This window comes from Argopecten irradians, chromosome 1 (genome assembly GCF_041381155.1).
Source record: "Argopecten irradians isolate NY chromosome 1, Ai_NY, whole genome shotgun sequence".
Taxonomy (NCBI): Eukaryota; Metazoa; Mollusca; class Bivalvia; order Pectinida; family Pectinidae; genus Argopecten; species Argopecten irradians.
In genome coordinates, this window is record NC_091134.1 from 38,507,388 (window position 1) to 38,524,524 (window position 17,137).

The following is a 17,137-nucleotide window of genomic DNA, read 5'->3' on the forward strand; positions in this document are numbered from 1 at the left end:
GACAATCGTAGTTGAAATTTTGTTTCTCCATGCATGAAAATGTAACCAATACTTAAAATTTAAACGAGATCCCAATATTTACGTTCTCGGCATTAAATAATCAGTCTACATTTTTACAACTACTAAAAATTTTGATGGTAAGACCCTTTTTCCGATGCCGTGACGTAACGTCTTTGTATTTAAACGTGGGGACATAAATATTCATTAACTTTGCCTAGAGGTCATGTGTAGAAAACATAAGCCGACACACCTTATCCTCATTGGTAAACTGTATTTAGATAAGGACGTATAGGAGCCCTTGATTTAGATAATACAGAGCGATGTTGTCCCCAAATCGATATTGCTATACCTTTCCTAGATACCGACATGTCGAATACAGGGGCAACATCTAATCCTTGTAGACTAAACAGGACCTTATCGTATAAATACTTACAATGTGACAAAGTACCTATAAAATATGGCCACAAACAATAGAGGTTATAGTGATTTGAATATGAACAGTCCAACAACTACGGAAGCCCTGGAGTGACTTTTTAGTTGTTAGTTATGACTTAATTCCTAATAGTTAATACTTATTCGTTTAATACTTATTACTTATTTCTTATTAATTATAAAAATGAAACGACACGCTTCAAGGTGTTGTGTGGCCATTTTGAATGAATATGCATGTTTGTAAAATAAAGGATGTCCCTATTACAATGTAAAATATGACAAACTCCAATCATTCTTACCTCTTCTTCGTTTGGACTGTCCATTGCCTCTGCATTTGGACTAGTACTGGCCATTGCCTTGGCCATTTTGTTTTTCAAGTGAAAATGTCGCGCCTTGACACAGCCATCAAGTAATAAATAATTTAAGTGATAACAAATAAGTGATAAAAAATAAGTATTAAGAAAGAAGTCATAATTAATAAGCTAAAAGTCCCTCAAGGGCTTCCATATTCAACTGATGGAATGGCCTTAAATAGTTTCTGTTTTAAACTGCATAAAAGTCACAATGACAGTATATACCTATGAATGACAACAACAAAAAAATGAAAAATTTCGAATGACTTTTATGTAAATATTCATATGACGTGGATGCTATATAAATACATACAATAACAATATACTTTACATGGAAAACACAATATTGTTTGATTCAATGTAAAACTTGAATCATTGTCTTGACTTATAAATGTATAAATGACAGCTAGTTTCCTTCAGTTTTTCGTTAATCAGAGTAGGGTTATGATAACCAGAAAGGAAATGATAAAACTTTATACACTTTATCAGCTGAAAGATTACAAAAAGAAATTGAAAGAGTAGCCTATAATTCATACCATGTTTTTTAGTGAAATAATGGAATGTGGCATAAAAACACAGAAATGGAGGAAACAACAAAAGATATTTCCATATAGCAATCTACGATATCCCTGAAAAACATCAATTTATTATAAAATGTTACCTTACACCATTGTCCTAGAAAATTCTTCCTGGAAACATAAAACAAGAGGCCCAGAGGGCCTGTATCGCTCACCTGGTTTGTAATGCCAAGTAATGTTCTAAATACAGGTTCATTGTTTCTTTTCTGAAGGAATTTGAATATTTACCTCTAATTCCCCTACTGGGCCCTACCCATCCTGCCCCCCCCCCCCCCCGGGGTGGTGGTGGTAAGAGCCAAACTCTATACAAGTTCTGTTTCCCTTCCCTAATGGATACTATATATATGTTTGTGGCCAAATTTGGCCACAATCCATGCAGAACTCTAGGACATGTAGCAATTTATAGGATTTGCCTCTATTTCCCCTATTGGGCCCCGCCCCTCCTGCCCCCCCGGGGGTCAGAGCCAAAATTTATACAAGTTCTGTTTCCCTTTCCCCAAGGATGTTTGTGGCCAAATTTGGTTACAATCCATGCAGAACTCTATGACTAGTAGCGATTTAAAGGAAATGTTGATGGACGGATGACGGACGCCGCGCCATGACATAAGCTCACCGGCCCTTTGGGCCAGGTGATCTAAAAATGAATTCCATAATTATGAAGAGTTATGAATGAGTTAGAATGAATACATGTTTAAACTTACAAGATTACAAAGTTGAGTAGATGGACAGATATAATAACATAATTACACAAATAACTTTAAATTGAATGAGTATAATAGCACTAACTATGAGTACACATATAAATATTGCATTTAATAAGCCTTAAGATGATTAATATCATGGAATTTGAATGTGCATTACTTCCCTTGTTCATAACCTTGCTACTGACTCCCAATGCATACTTATCACCTCATGCACAGGTACCTGGTTCGTTTAAAAAATGGCATGTTGTAGTACAAAATATATGAGATATATTATGCACTAGAACATGTCATTAAACAAGAGGCCCAGAGGGCCTGTATCGCTCACCTGGTTTTTTGTTAGTAATTATCACAAGACTCTGACAATTAGAAAAATAAGCAAAATTGACTCCCAAAGTTTAATTTTGAATAACAACCATACAATGATGCTATTGATACCATACAAATATGCTATCCAATACATAGGTTCAGAGACAAAGTAATTTATATGAAAATAGTAGCCTTATTGACCTTTTTGACCTCGCATATATTGCCGTTTAAGGCCAGGGGGTAAGCCCTATCATTTGTACAATTTCAAATCCCAACCCTATAAGGATGCTACCATTGCATTATAAGTGCTCTTCCATTCTTAGTTGCAGAGAAGAAGTCGTTTATATGGAAATAGCTAAATTGACCCCTTTTGACCCCACCCTTCAGGCCCCCGGGGGGTCAGCCCCATCATTTGTACAATTTTGAATCCCCACCCTATAAGGATGCTACCATTGCATTATGGGTGCTATCCCATGCTTGGTTTCAGAGAAGAAGTCGTTTATATGGAAATAGCCAAATTGACCCCTTTTGGCCCCGCCCCTCAGGCCCCCGGGGGGTCAGCCCCATCATTTGTACAATTTTCAGTTAGTAGCCCATAAGGATGCTACCAGTCAAATTTTGTTGAAATCCGACCAGCGGTTATGGAGAAGAAGTCGATTGTTGACGGACGCCGGACGCTGCGGTATCCCATAAGCTCACCTCGGTCCTTTGGACCAGGTGAGCTAAAAAAACGAGCCAGGTATGTACCTGTGCCTCATAGGAACGGATTTACATTTACATAGTGGATTATCTCCCTTGATGATAAACGTTCTACTGACCTCAAATGTTTATACATTTATTTCCTCATTGGTACAAATTAACATTTACCTTGCTTTCCCACTTTGCAATATTGTCGCTATTGGCAGTTATAAGAGCATGACTAACCACTGTTTATTATGGCATCATTGTTATAGTAATATCATCCACTCAAGTCCTGATTTCTAAAATTAGAAAATACAGTATGAATATTTTGAGTTTAGAATTAAATGGTGTCTTTCATTTTCCATAACAGTAAAAATCGTCTCAACTTGATTGCAGCCCTAAATGTTTTCAACAATAATAAATATATATATATTAATGCATATGAAAATATAAGCATACCTTGTTAATGCTTTGAAAAATAACTCCAAAACATTTTTAATTTCCACAATTGCTGAGTATAGTCATACATAAGAAAATACCACTTCCTGCATTAGTTGTTAACTGTAAATCAACATATTTTTTGCATGCAATTGAATAACTGTATCCATTTTATGTATCCAATTGTACGAATTCATGAAAATAATTACACTAGGACTATTCTGTCTTTGCATATTACAGAGTTAGCTCCCTTGCGGTAGGTACCGATATTGTTACATCATTCTTTTGTGAGCGCAATTCTAGTTGTTTTCTCAAAAAATTATGACGTTACGCTTGCAAACACAATCAATACCTACTTGCAACAGATATATTTGTAATATACAAATACAGAATAAAACGTTTGTAGGTCATTTTCCCTGATTTGTTCATTTTTTATTTTGATAATTAAAAACCTGCAGCAATAGGTTGACAGTAGTACAAAAACTACAAAAAAAATTAAACAAATACAACTATAGCATATATATATACTGCTATACATTTATACATATAAAGACATCTTTGTATTAAACTACAAAAACTGTTACTAATAAAGAGTGAACCTCATAAACTTGTTTTTACACTTACTACCAAATTATTGTCTCTGAAGATTGTACTCTTTGTAGTTTTTGTTTTCCTTCTTGCTGGACTTGAGATGAGTCTTGGTCGGCTATAGAGTCAATATCAGTCTCTAGTATCTCAGAATCACTTTGTACTTCAGTTTCTCTATTTACACTTGGCAGGTTTCTTATTTTGCTTTGATTTGGAGGACAATGTTCCTGTAAAATTTCTGTCCCAGGCTTAACACCAGTTTCTGTTTTAACAACTTGTGAAATTGGCTTTGTTGCTTTATTAGAAGAACATTGTGATTGCTGAACAGGATTACTTTTAATGTCTTTATCTTTGGTTGGAGGTTTGGCAGATATGCGATCACGAAAGTTTTGTAATTTCCGTGGACTCTGAGTAAGCACTGTGAGAGAACATGGTACTAAGGTCTGCTGTGGACCCGGAGCTGAGGGATGGGCAACACTGGCAAGTGGACAGGAAGTAAGAACAGGATTCTCTGGAGCTGAGGAACGGACTGCCCCCACATGTAGACAGGAATTTTGGACAGGTTTATAAGGAGCACAAGGATGGACAACTCCAACAGGTTTATCAGGAACAGTATTTCTACCAGTAGGTAGGTCAGGGTTCTGCGTAGCTTGTCTTTGATGAGCGAGCCAATTAGGAGAACAAGATATAGATGGATTTCTTATATGGCCAATTTTATGTGGTGGGTTATAGTGTGTTTTACCCTTAGCACACTCTGAAGAGAAGACTGAAGTTGAAATTCCACAGGAAGAAGGTTTCAATCCATCTTTATCTTGCTGCATAGTTTTTCCAACACTGGGGTTACTTGAAGGATGGTATGTTGCGATGTTTTTTCTGGATGAACTCTTCAATGTTTCGTCGCTACTGGTTGACTTTGTTGGCCCTGTAACGAGTGACCCCTGTGATAGTTCATTACAGTCCTGTTTATGTACACAAACAGGTGACTTTGACACTATAGGATGTAAGTGTTGAGTGTTGTTAAATGTCTTTTTATCATGATGAAAGATGTTTTCATTCACAGAATTACTTCTAAATTTCTCCATACCAAAGTCACTGGAATGTTTGTCTGATAAACAGTCAGAATGGTGTCCCTTACTGAGGTGTGTATGGATTTCTCCTTTCATATATTGTTCATGATTCTGCGAGATTGGCTTTTCAGTATCTGTCATGGGTTTCCCCTTTGATTTGCTATGGAATTTGGTATGTTTCTCTACCTGTGATGGTTCTGACGCTGCGATGGGTTTCTCTACCTGTGGTGTTTCAGATTTACCTTGGAATGTTGTAAAATTCTCTACCTCTGATTTTTCTGTTCTGCTATTGGATGAAGCAAGTTTCTCCACATGTGGTGTCTCTGACTTGCTATGAGATGTCATAGGTTTCTCTATCTGTGATGTCTCAGATTGACCATTGTCTTTAGCGGGTGTCTCTACCAGTGACATGTTACCAGATTCCATATCTCTCGACAGGTTTAGTTCCTCTAGTGTAGGGCAGCTGTCCATTGCAGTTACAGTTCCTTGTCTAAGTGTTTTCCGTCGTCTGCCACGCCTGATAGTTACGTTGGGGCTTATTTCCATATCAGGTTCTCTTTGTATGTGACACCCAGGAGAGTCTCTCTGATTCCCTATACTTGTGTAATCCGATACTGTACAGTAGACTGAAGAAGGGACAGGCAAGTTTGTAAATACCTCCTCAGGTGCCGCATAAACAGGCAGGTCAAAGTGTTGCCCGATCTCTGAAGGCTTGATTTTTTGCAGGTCTACATAACCTGGAGAGAGGACATTGTCTTTGTGGACAGTGTTAGTTTTGTCAGCTTGGTTGTCCTGTGTTGAGGTCACTGTGTCTGTAATGATGTTTGTAATATTGTCCATCTTCATGTACTCGGGAGATACAATCCCTTCACTAGAGACCGTAGCAGACTGACTTTGCTTCTTCTGTGTGGAGGGCACTGTGTTTGTGACATTATTTTTAAAACTATCCATCTCCATGTACCCAGGGGACACAACTCCATCACTAGAGACCATGTCAGTTTTGCTTTCCTTAACTTGTGTTGAGACAATTGACCCTGTGATAGTGTTTTTGATACTGTTCATCTCCATGTACCCAGGGGACACAACTCCGTCACTTGAGACCATGTCAGTTTTGCTTTCCTTATCTTGTGTTGAGACAATAGACCCTGTGATAGTGTTTTTGATACTGTCCATCTCCATGTACCCAGGGGACACAACTTCTTCAAGAGGCTCTGTACTAGAAATTTGTTTTGTCTTCTCTTCTTCAATGCTGCTATTCTCTAATTCAAATGTGTCTGTTGTGGTTGTAATACATGTAGTATTAACCTCACTTTTCTTTAGAAAGTCTAGAGTTGTGTAACCATCGCCCATGTTTAAACTTTCTGTCTTGATTTTACTGCTGCTATGGCCAAGGTCCCTTTGTTCTACATGTGATCCCATCGTGTTATATTTGTTGTTGCCTGTCCCTTGTAGAAGCGTAACTTTGGAAACACGTGAGGGAGCAGCGTATGGTTTAGCTGTCACAGCCCGGCACCACCCCATTCTACCATTCTGTATGCCCGTGGCTGCAAACGGGTGTTCTGTTGAGTATGGTACTGCATAAATATTATCTAAACATGGTGTGACTGGTTGCTCTGTTGATTTTCTAGCTGTTGCAAAATTTTCAGTATATTTGACATCGTCCCTTTTTGTAATATCGGGTCTTTCGTTAGCATTGTCTTTGTGAGAAATATTGGTGAATTGTGCCGAGAAAGTCATTGGAAACTCTGGAGATTTTTCGATATCTGGACACAAGGACTCCTCTGGAGGTGGTGGTAGGTCTGAGGTTGTATAGTCAAGAAGCATGGACGGTAACTCTGGAGGAGGGGGTAGGGGTAAATCTTCATCACTCTCCATGACAGAACACAAATTAACGTTGTTGTCATCTGTAAGAGGAGGAACAGTGACATATCCAGGATCAGACTCCACAGTGTTAACACTAATGGAGTCCAGGGAGGCATAAACGTTCCTGTGACCAGGATCAGACATTGAGGATCTGTTAGTGTAGTAATCTGATATAGGTTTGAAATCTGAATCTCCAGACCGGTCCGATCCAATACTGACCGAGTCTGGTGCTGACCGTGGGCAGATAACACTGTAACCTGAATTTGAATCCACAGAGGAACAATAATTAACCAATCCATAATGAGGCTTTGGAGGAACTGGCGGAGGTGCTAACATTTTTTTGGTTGGTTCCAAAGTTTTCTTGTTTTGAGTTTTACGTGGCAGAGCATAAACAACAGATCTGGGTAGAGGAGGAAGTTTAGGGTGATCTTCATCATCAGTGATATCTGATTTCAGAGAAGAGGTATCACTGTCTGTAACCCATGGTAATGGCATCACTGAGTATGGATGTATCAGTCTGAAATAGAATGGTGGAGCTAAGTGACAAAATCAAAACTTTAAAGTTATTAAATTTCAAAAGTTTTTCATATTAATTTTCAAAAGTTATAAAAGTTTTTTATGAAGATAAGCTTCAAAAGTTTATCAAATCCAGTAATTAAGCTTCAAAAGTTTATCATATCAAGTTAAATAGTTTCATTTTTTTAAAAAATAAACAGGATAAAGTCAGGAAAATGTTATGTCATAATTAAATGGTATGAGAGGTTAGCCATTTAATTTTTGGATGAAAGGAGTTTCATTGTATGATGAAACCAGATTAAACTTGGGAGAATCCAATCTTTGAAATGTATGACTGTGGAATTAAACTTAGTGCTATAGATTGGCAAGATATATATGTCGTGTAGTGTGTAGGATAGGAAGAAGATACCTGCCACTAGCCGTGGAGCTGACATCCTCGTTACTGCTGAATGATGGAACACGGACAGAGTTCAGAGGAATCTGGTACTCACTCAGCTCCTGTTAAACATGTAATGGCATCGATCATATTCATATATGTACTCAATACCATGTAATATATATATTTGTACTTTTACAAGTCTCCTTCATTGTATACCGGTAACAACAGACCTTGGAGATCATCCAATTAAATTAATTGAACTGTTTACTGTTAAATACTTAAGTTTTGCATAATTTCGAAAAAGACCTCAAACACCAATAATTCTATAAAACATAATTACAAGATGTAAGATATAGTTAAAAGTCCATGATCACAAATCATTGTACAATGTATATGTGATTATATTAAACTAATGAAAATGTGAAATATGTACATAAAGTGAAAATAAAATGATTTAAAGTAATATTTGAAACGAGATAAATATTTGTCTTATAAAGTTTATTGATACATTGTATATTTATCTTCTAAATGAAATTTAGTTTCACCACAAAATTGTTTTCACCGATACAAGTTATCAATTTCAAGCAAAAAATTTCAATCAAGTGGAAAAATATTTCTATTTTATGAATCAAACCAGAAAAAAAGAACACCTTTTATAAATAATTATAGAACTTAAGCATCCTTACAAATTATTACAAGTTGAATTCTGTATAAATGGAAAATATTATAAGTATTAAACGGTACAAATATGACTCTATTACTGCGCGGGACGCTATACCGTTGACAAACGTACTTGTCTAGCCGCGCCGTGATCAGTGCAGCTGACACAGGTAGCTGATACAGTGACTGGTGTGATTGTGCTATATTTAGATCGTGTGATTTGTAGTATCCGAGCATGCGGGATTACCGGAAGCGCAGTGACACTCGTGAATGGAGATTTTATATATATCACCATCAACGTATATAGTAGATCTAAGCCCCTGGTATCACACAAAATTACTTTCTTAGTAACCGATTGCTTGTGCCAAAGCCTTTCTGTTTTTTGAAAAACAAGTCTGTAACCCATAGAAAATAACTTTCAAACAGAAATTCAATAGACAGACAATAAAGATTGAGAAAAAACAGGTGGGTTTTTGTCAAGAAAACACACGTTAATTATTGTTTTATTACAAGTAAATCATATATTCAAATATAACTAATGTATGAATAAATATTGTTTAACAGCGCTGCTTATATCGCTATTTTTTTTCCTTCTATTTTGCCTCATATAATCATGGTTGCATTTACAGGTAGCACATCAGAAAAAATATATAATTTACCCGGTACTGAAAATATTTTAACTTGCATGGTATTGTGGAAATGTCATGAGAGGATTATTTCCAAACAGGATGATCTTAATGATATATAAATTCAACATACATATTTCGTTTTTCGGTGCACAGTTGAGTCGACATCTACCGACGTACTCTCGTGGACGTGGCTGTCCCTTTGATCAATCGGTCAGTTAGGTATAATTGACAGACATGCGAAGTGTATGGCCCCTCCCCCGTTACTATAGGTAAATATCATTGGCTGGCTAGCTCTAACCACACGTGTCAGTAATACAGGTGATTGACAAGGCGGCGTGGTTTCTGAACCGACTGGTGACCCATGCCAGCTATTTAGAAATTTTTTTGGACATGTTTCTAAAATAACTGGCATTTTGTATGATTTTTAAAATCATGGTTCACCAGAAAATCTACTAGATTCTACTAGAATTTGTGTTTAGACTACAGATATACGTCATACAATATGTTATTACTACCAAGCACTGACGGCTGCGATGTCTGAAAAGCTACCGTAAGGAAAAGAAATCTTCCTTGTAATTCATAGAATAACTCCTTACATCCACAGCATTAATAACAATATATCATGTAAGTTTATCATTAGTGTATGCTTTTTTGGTACAAAATTTCCTCGGCATGAAAATCCTCTGGTACGAAAACTCCCGTATTCGTTGACAGATCCTGATGCGATAAACTGTTTTTCTCCATCTTTTGACATCCGCGTCTCATAATCATTAATCCGGTTAATTCGCTCATTTGTTGTATGTCATACCGTTTGTGTATAGATCAATTAGTCGTAGTCTTGTTTTTTCGTCAGTTCGTTGTCCGTTGGAGTAGAGTTTACCGCGAACATGTGAGTGTCAGCTTACGCGTTTGTATTGCGTTGTTCTATATTTAAACTATGCGGCTAGTACACCACTTTCCTGCGCAGTGCTCAAGGTACCTGTATCAGCCGCACTGATCACGGCGCGGCAAGACAAGTTTGTCAACGGTATAGTGTCCCGCGTGGTAAAAGTTTACTGCGATAAACAGGTGCTTGTTCAAACTTACCAGAATAGGTGACACCTGGCTGTTTTGTATTGTTCTGACTTTCGGGGAAGCAAATGTACTAACTGGTCTACGGACTGGCCTCTGTAAAATTAACATAGACAAGATAGGTGAAAACCCCAAAATCCCTCACAGCAGGGTATAGTATACATAGAAAAACACAGAACAAAACTTATCTAGAAACTGGTTATTCAGAGTTAGAGAGCATAGAAAAAAATGCTGTTTATTTTTGTGCGCGAGGGTTCTGATGACAGTTGGCCTAGCCATTCGAAACATGTAAACCAAATAAATAAATCCTTTTGTACAGAGTCCTTGGTGTTGATGCTTTCCTATTTCCATTTGTTATTCACTATTGTCTATGGAGTGCTGTGGAATACTTTTTGTATCCACCTTGGATTCCTCCACCGAATCTTCATCAACCAGCAACTTCAGAACTTTGGATACCTCCGCCATCCCCTTTATTTACATAATTTGAATACATAATAAAAAGTATCCTTAGAACCACCAAATACTACATCTTAAACAGGGTGTTCATGTTATTTAAGTGTACGTTCAACTGTTGATGATAATGAAATTTAATTTTATCACTTTACTTACAACAGGAGTACAATTTTCCTTATCCTGATTCTGCAGTTTAGGGGGTGTTTTCCCAAATGTTGAGAAAGGAGAATCCAGAAATCCTCCATTTTCTACAGAGAGTCGCTTTGACTTGGGTCTCTTTATGGCAGTAAGGTGTGAGAATTCATCAGGTTCATCAAACACATTAAAGTTTACTGTATTCTGTGAGACTTGTGGACTGTGGATTTCTTCTGAACCTCGGTAATATTTCTGTGGATTTAAAAATGTATGCAATGATAAGAAATACAGATACCATATACTGTAGATCATGAAATATGGTGAATACTTGATATCAAAGTCACATGTTCTAACAGAACTTTTCCAGTATTAATTAATATGTGTACTTCCTGACTAAAAGATAATAATTACAGATTTCTAAATATATTTAACCATTATTGTTATGTTTATAATCAATATTTGTACAAGGCTGTAACAAGGCATCTTTACAATAGAAATGCATGTCAAATGGATCTTGAAATTAAATTTCGTTAAAGCTAATAAAACTATTAAAAGCAAACCTGTGGTAATTTCCTTTTATTCCAAAGCTTCATAAATGTCTTGAAGTAAGCTTTCTTCTTTGGAGATGATATCTGATGGTAAATCTTGTGTTTCTAAAGAAAAAACAGTTACACATATTACACAAAGTCTGTCAGAATGATCTCCCTTTAATAAACCTTTTATTGTTTCTAAGACTGCCAGACTTTTCTCCCTTAAATACTTAAAATCTTTAAACAGCGATTAAAAAAATAATAAAGAAAAATTGACAAAATATACTGAAAATGAAGATAATTGATCTCATAGTATCACATCATGAAATATGTGTAATGGTGTAGATTTAATCATTATTATTCTATTTCCTTAAAGTTTGAGAATGGTCTGTCATACCTCTTCCTCTATCCAGGTGTGAAATTCTATTTGCTTGTTTAGGAAGTCATCCATAGATATCTTGTCTGTAAAACAAAGAAAAAGAATCAAAACTATTGTCACTTCACACAAAATGCATATTACTATTATCTAATATTACATGCAATACATATACTAAAAAGAAATATGTTTACATGGGAAAAAATTCCAATTACATTGTAAATCAGGATTGATTGAATGAATTAATATATAGAAACAAAATATCCCAGAGAAATATTGCTGTCCTCCACTAAAAAAAATATATAAAGTAGCAAACTTCTTCCATAATAGTCTTTGGTAAATAGTAGTAGAAATCTTTTAGTTATCAAAATCCAAGATGGCCACCTGTCAACCAGATAGGCTAACATGAAATAAAATGACATTGTTTATTTATCATCTAAAGAGATTTTCCATAAAGACTATTCCTGGAAACAAGATGTTTCAAAGAAACACTTAACACATTTTTATGGTGGTATATTAAAGGCCCATTACTTTAGTGAAACAATTTTTTTCTTCTTAAAAACATCAATAATATACGAAAATGTATATTAATGGCTTAAGAGGATGTTATAACATCAACCAAATGCCGGGTTCCCTGCGTAAATTATGTTAACAGTGAAAATTCATGTTGCTGTTTTGCTGTCTGGCGCAGTGATAATCAACTGACATTCCGTAATTAAGACAAAGGCAGGAAACATAAAACCATCAGCAATATGAAAATTAGCATTAAATTTATTTCAGTTAAATTGTTAAGAAGGTGATGGAAAGTGTAGTATTTACGGTAAGTTAATAACTTTTGTGACTCTATACAATTATCAATTTTGTTTTACATTCCCATTTTAAAAATTAAAAGCCGTTTCGGAAAGGTAGTGGGCCTTTAAACTTTACTGAATAAGCCGAGGATCATAGTATATGAAGATTTATTTTACATTTTCTTCCTACATTTTAATTCTTTCTTATAAGATGTTCATACTTTGTTCCTTCTTTTTCCTGATGAGCTCATGTCGTTGTTTCTCCCTACGTGTGAGTCGTCGTGCAAGTGTACGTTGTGTGTGACTGGCCTGGTTCATGTTCTCCACAGAGGAATCTACATAGGTAATATGGATAAAAACGTTAGAATGCAAGTCTTAAATATACATAAATAAAATAGACAAAATGTGGTCAAAATATAGATTTTGTAAGCTTTTTTAACAATTTTAATTTGATCACTACTGACACACAATGTTTAAACAATCAGTCTGTATACCTGCATAATACCACAAGTAACAAGTACATGGACTGTAATTCATTCTCTGTATACCTGCATAATACCACAAGTAACAAGTACATGGACTGTAATTCATTCTCTTTTCTCCCATACTTGACAGGGTTATCCCGCAGTTCCTTAGGAAAAGATAACTCTTTCTCCCATACTTTACAGGGATATCCTGTGGTTGCTAGTGAAAAGATAACTCTATCTTACACAGTGGGTGTAGGACAGCTCACACGCGCTAGACAATAATGTGACGTCATCAATACATGCGGCATAGCTGCAGCGTGCATTGTCGATGACATCATCAACTTTGACGCATAACGACATTCCTGTGATAATTATGTGATAAAAACCTGGAATGCAATAGAAATTTCATATTTTTTCAAATAAGTATGGGAAAAAAAGAATTAAACATGGGTCTGTCAAGTGGACAAGGATATCTCAACCTATTTGAAAGATTTTGCCGTCAATCATTGGGTTAACATGCCAAAATCTTTCAATCGGGTTGAGATATCCCTGTCCGCTTGACTGACCCATGTAAGATTCTATTAGTCTTTTACCGGAGTAGAGAAAATACAGCTTACACGCGCTAGACTATGACGTGACGTCATCAATACATGTGGTGAGTATTGTCTGCGACATCATTAATTTTGACGCACTGTGACATTCCTTTGATTGAGGCGTTTTTGGTAATGACTAATGTTTCTAAAAACTGCGTTTTCATAATGCTTCGTGAAAGTATGGGAGAAAAATAATCAGACATGGGTCTATCAATTCAAGTGGACAGGCATATCTCAACCCTTGTGAAAGATATTGGCCACCAACCCTCGGCAAGCCTTGGGCTGACCAGCCAAAATCTTTCACTTAGGTTGAGATATCCCTGTCCACTAGACAGACCCATGTAAGATTCTATTAGTCTTCTGAGGTTTGGATGCTCAAATTTACCTGTATCTTCTTCACCACTTGGCTGTGAGTCTGAAGAACTGCACGCCATTTCTTCATCACTGTACTGATATTGTAAAGTCTTTTTCGATTTTGTTGGAGGCTTACTTGGAGAGCCATCTTTCTTCTTCTTGTGGTATTTTGGAGATTGTGACTGTTCATCTGATACTGACAAAACTGTTCTCTTCTTATTCCTGTAAAAAACATAATTTTTTCCATTTTTATTTGATAAATTTCATAAAACTCTTTAAAATTTACCAGCAAATGTTGCTTTGTTGGAGAACCTAATGGGATTATAATGTTATCATACAAATATTTTGTAAAAAGTAGTCCCTCAAAGCATCCCCTTTCTGTAAGAGTAATGCTAATCACTAATGGGATTTATCAGACATGGTTTTGCATCTATGAAAAATAAATGAACAATTGACAAAAATGGGCAACTACTAAAATTAATACATTTTTAATAATTCAAGGTGTCATATTTCATCCCCCATTAAAGGCATTTTATTAGATTCCAAGGTGGAAATAGATGTTTTTAAATACCAAGTCGCTGATTTCTGCATTTCATGTCTAACTACATATATATATATAAGTAAAAAAGAACCGTGTCCATGTGAAAATAGACAATGAACAAGGTGATTATTTAAGAAGGAATTTCATCAGATTTTTAGACAATTGTTTTATAATCTGGCAATCAGATAAAGATGTAAATACATTATTTCAAGAACTTAATAAGCTACATCCTGATATACAGTACACAATGGATTCTAGTACAGTAAAACTACCGTTTTTGGATATATCTGTACATATTAAAAATGGTGAAATCACTACTGACTTGTATTGTAAGCCGACAGATTCGCATAACTATCTTGATTTTTATTCAAATCATGCAAGGCATGTAAAGCTAAATATCCCCTTTAATTTAGCGTCCCGTCTAATCACAATCGTAAGTGATAAAACTGTTTTAGCTAAACGCTTAGATAACATCGCTATTGATATTATAAAAAACAGCATTATCCACAAGAAGTTATAGATTATGGAGTTGAAAGAGCAAAAAAAGAAGAACCTATTCATTTAAGGAAACCGAATAAAGTGGAATCCAAAAGCAATATAATACCTTTTGTCAGTACTTTTAATCCAAACAACTACAATATTTTTCTAATTGTAAAAGGTTGTGAAGATTACATGAAAAATAGCGACAGAATGAAATTGATTTTATCTAACAAGAAAATAATAAATTGCAAGCGTCAACCTAAAAACCTTAAACGTATTTTATGTGCGTCAAAATTTGATTCGAAAATTCAAGATACTTCTGTCACTAAATGTATGCAAATGCGTTGCAAAACATGTGATATTATTATAGAGTGTAAAAATTATACATTCAAAAATGGTTTTAATTTCAAAATTAAAACTTATATGAATTGTACATCCAAAAATGTCATATATGCACTTATTTGTAGCAAATGCTCAGATTTTTATATTGGTCAGACAGGAATGGAATTGAGAAAGAGAGTTACATTACACCGACAACAAACCAAAACAGACCATCTCAGATATTTAACAGTAAACGAACATTGTCATATGTGTGCTCATGATAACTAATATTTTACCAATATATCAAATGTCTAATTCAGATCTTTTAAAAAGAGAAAATAAAGAAATGTATTTCATTCAACTTATGAAACCTGTGTTAAATTCAGAACGGGACAAAGGAACTTCATATTAGTTTTTATTTTGTCCTCATGTTTTTGTTAGTTTCTTCCAGAACCATTCACAATATCTTTATGTACCATGTCATGACGTAATCTTACTATGACGTCATTGTACTATGACGTCATGTTTTACAAATAAAAGAATTCAAACCCCTGAAGACCGGCATGAGCTGAGAAAGCGCTAGGGAGGAAAAAACTGTTTTATAGTTGTGTTTTCTTTTTATGTTATATAGCTGGCCTCTTATAAGGACCCTCTTCCAATTTCTGTTGAAGTCTTATTTGGATTGTAATAGGAATGTAGTGGCCAGACCGGGATTTGAATCTGGGACCTCCGAATTTCGAAGACCAGCTGAATGCTATACCACTGCATCTGCTTAAGTTATACCTGGTCGCCAATGATCGACACAGTCCAATCCCTTTCTATGGCAGTATATACTCTATGTAATGAGATTGCACTCTCCCCTCCCTTTCCTCTCCTTAAATATTCCCCTCTTAGTTTTCACTTTATCGGGCAACTGGTCGTGATGGTTTTCTATTCGAGTAGAGTGTACATTATGAGATTGTATACACGATACCTGCTTAAATTTAGTCAAAATTTTCTAACAATTAATCTTGCAATAGATGTAGCAGATATTGCATGTCTTGAATTAACATCGGAACCCTTCAGATTAGCTTATAAAATTATGCAAGAATCATCTGAACATCTAAAATTAATTTGAAAAATGTTATCACTCCTTCTTTGAGTAAGAAACTCGTAAAAGTTATATATATATATGCATTATATATATCATTTTCTGCTGATTTTATTTGGCATAAACGTCGTACAAATACTTATTTAAATTTAATATTGACTTTAAAGTTTTACTCGGTTACAGTAATGACGATTTACGATCTGGGGGTGGGGTATGCGCATGCTAATATACACAGTCAATAGGTCACAGGCTTACTGTACCTACATGTACAGATTATTTACACCAAGTTACAGAGTAACAGAGCAAAAATTTAAATAGGCCGACAGGGCACCTGTTCAGTTCATTCAAAATACGTCTTTGGTTGTAGAATGAACGATGCACGACTAAATGTGTTTATTGTTGTGACTATGTTAACGATGTATTCTTTCAATATATTTCATTAGTAATTTAGTATTTTGTACCTGAAAATATCCATGAAGCACTTGCTCTGATTTTCAAAACAAACCGAATTTCAATTTGACCGCCTCAGCTGTAAACTGAAAGTAATTGCTTAGACGTTTGAATTCTACACAATTTTAGCGTTGATCATACAAGTGTCTAAATCACAATGATTTATGGAAAATCATTTATTTTACTAATCGTTTATCCGATATAAACGGAACGCAGTGTCTACAGAATAAGCTATATTAATGATAATTATGAGATTGATAAATATTATTTAGTGTCTAATTACCATTAAAT

At 35.4% G+C, this 17,137-nt stretch overlaps 1 protein-coding gene across 1 annotated transcript; it reads right to left on the reverse strand.

The window, feature by feature from the left end:
* Positions 1-1,036: 1,036 nt before the first annotated feature.
* LOC138327107 (uncharacterized) lies at positions 1,037-16,963 on the reverse strand. The gene is made up of 9 exons (XM_069273094.1): positions 16,858-16,963; positions 13,996-14,186; positions 12,772-12,885; positions 11,781-11,845; positions 11,414-11,506; positions 10,875-11,105; positions 10,281-10,361; positions 7,936-8,024; positions 1,037-7,527 (listed from the first exon to the last, which is right to left on the reverse strand). The coding sequence occupies exons 1-9, from the start codon at positions 16,869-16,871 to the stop codon at positions 4,116-4,118; spliced, it is 4,290 nt and encodes a 1,429-aa protein (XP_069129195.1). The 5' UTR covers positions 16,872-16,963; the 3' UTR covers positions 1,037-4,115.
* Positions 16,964-17,137: the final 174 nt, after the last annotated feature.

Excerpts from the sequence above, each read along its gene's own strand:
- LOC138327107 (XM_069273094.1), bottom strand. Across the intron at positions 11,846-12,771 it reads CAGGAAAAAGAAGGAACAAA|ACAAGATATCTATGGATGAC; the intron begins GTATGAACATCT and ends TTTGTTTTACAG. Across the intron at positions 8,025-10,280 it reads GCCAGGTGTCACCTATTCTG|GAGCTGAGTGAGTACCAGAT; the intron begins GTAAGTTTGAAC and ends CATGTTTAACAG.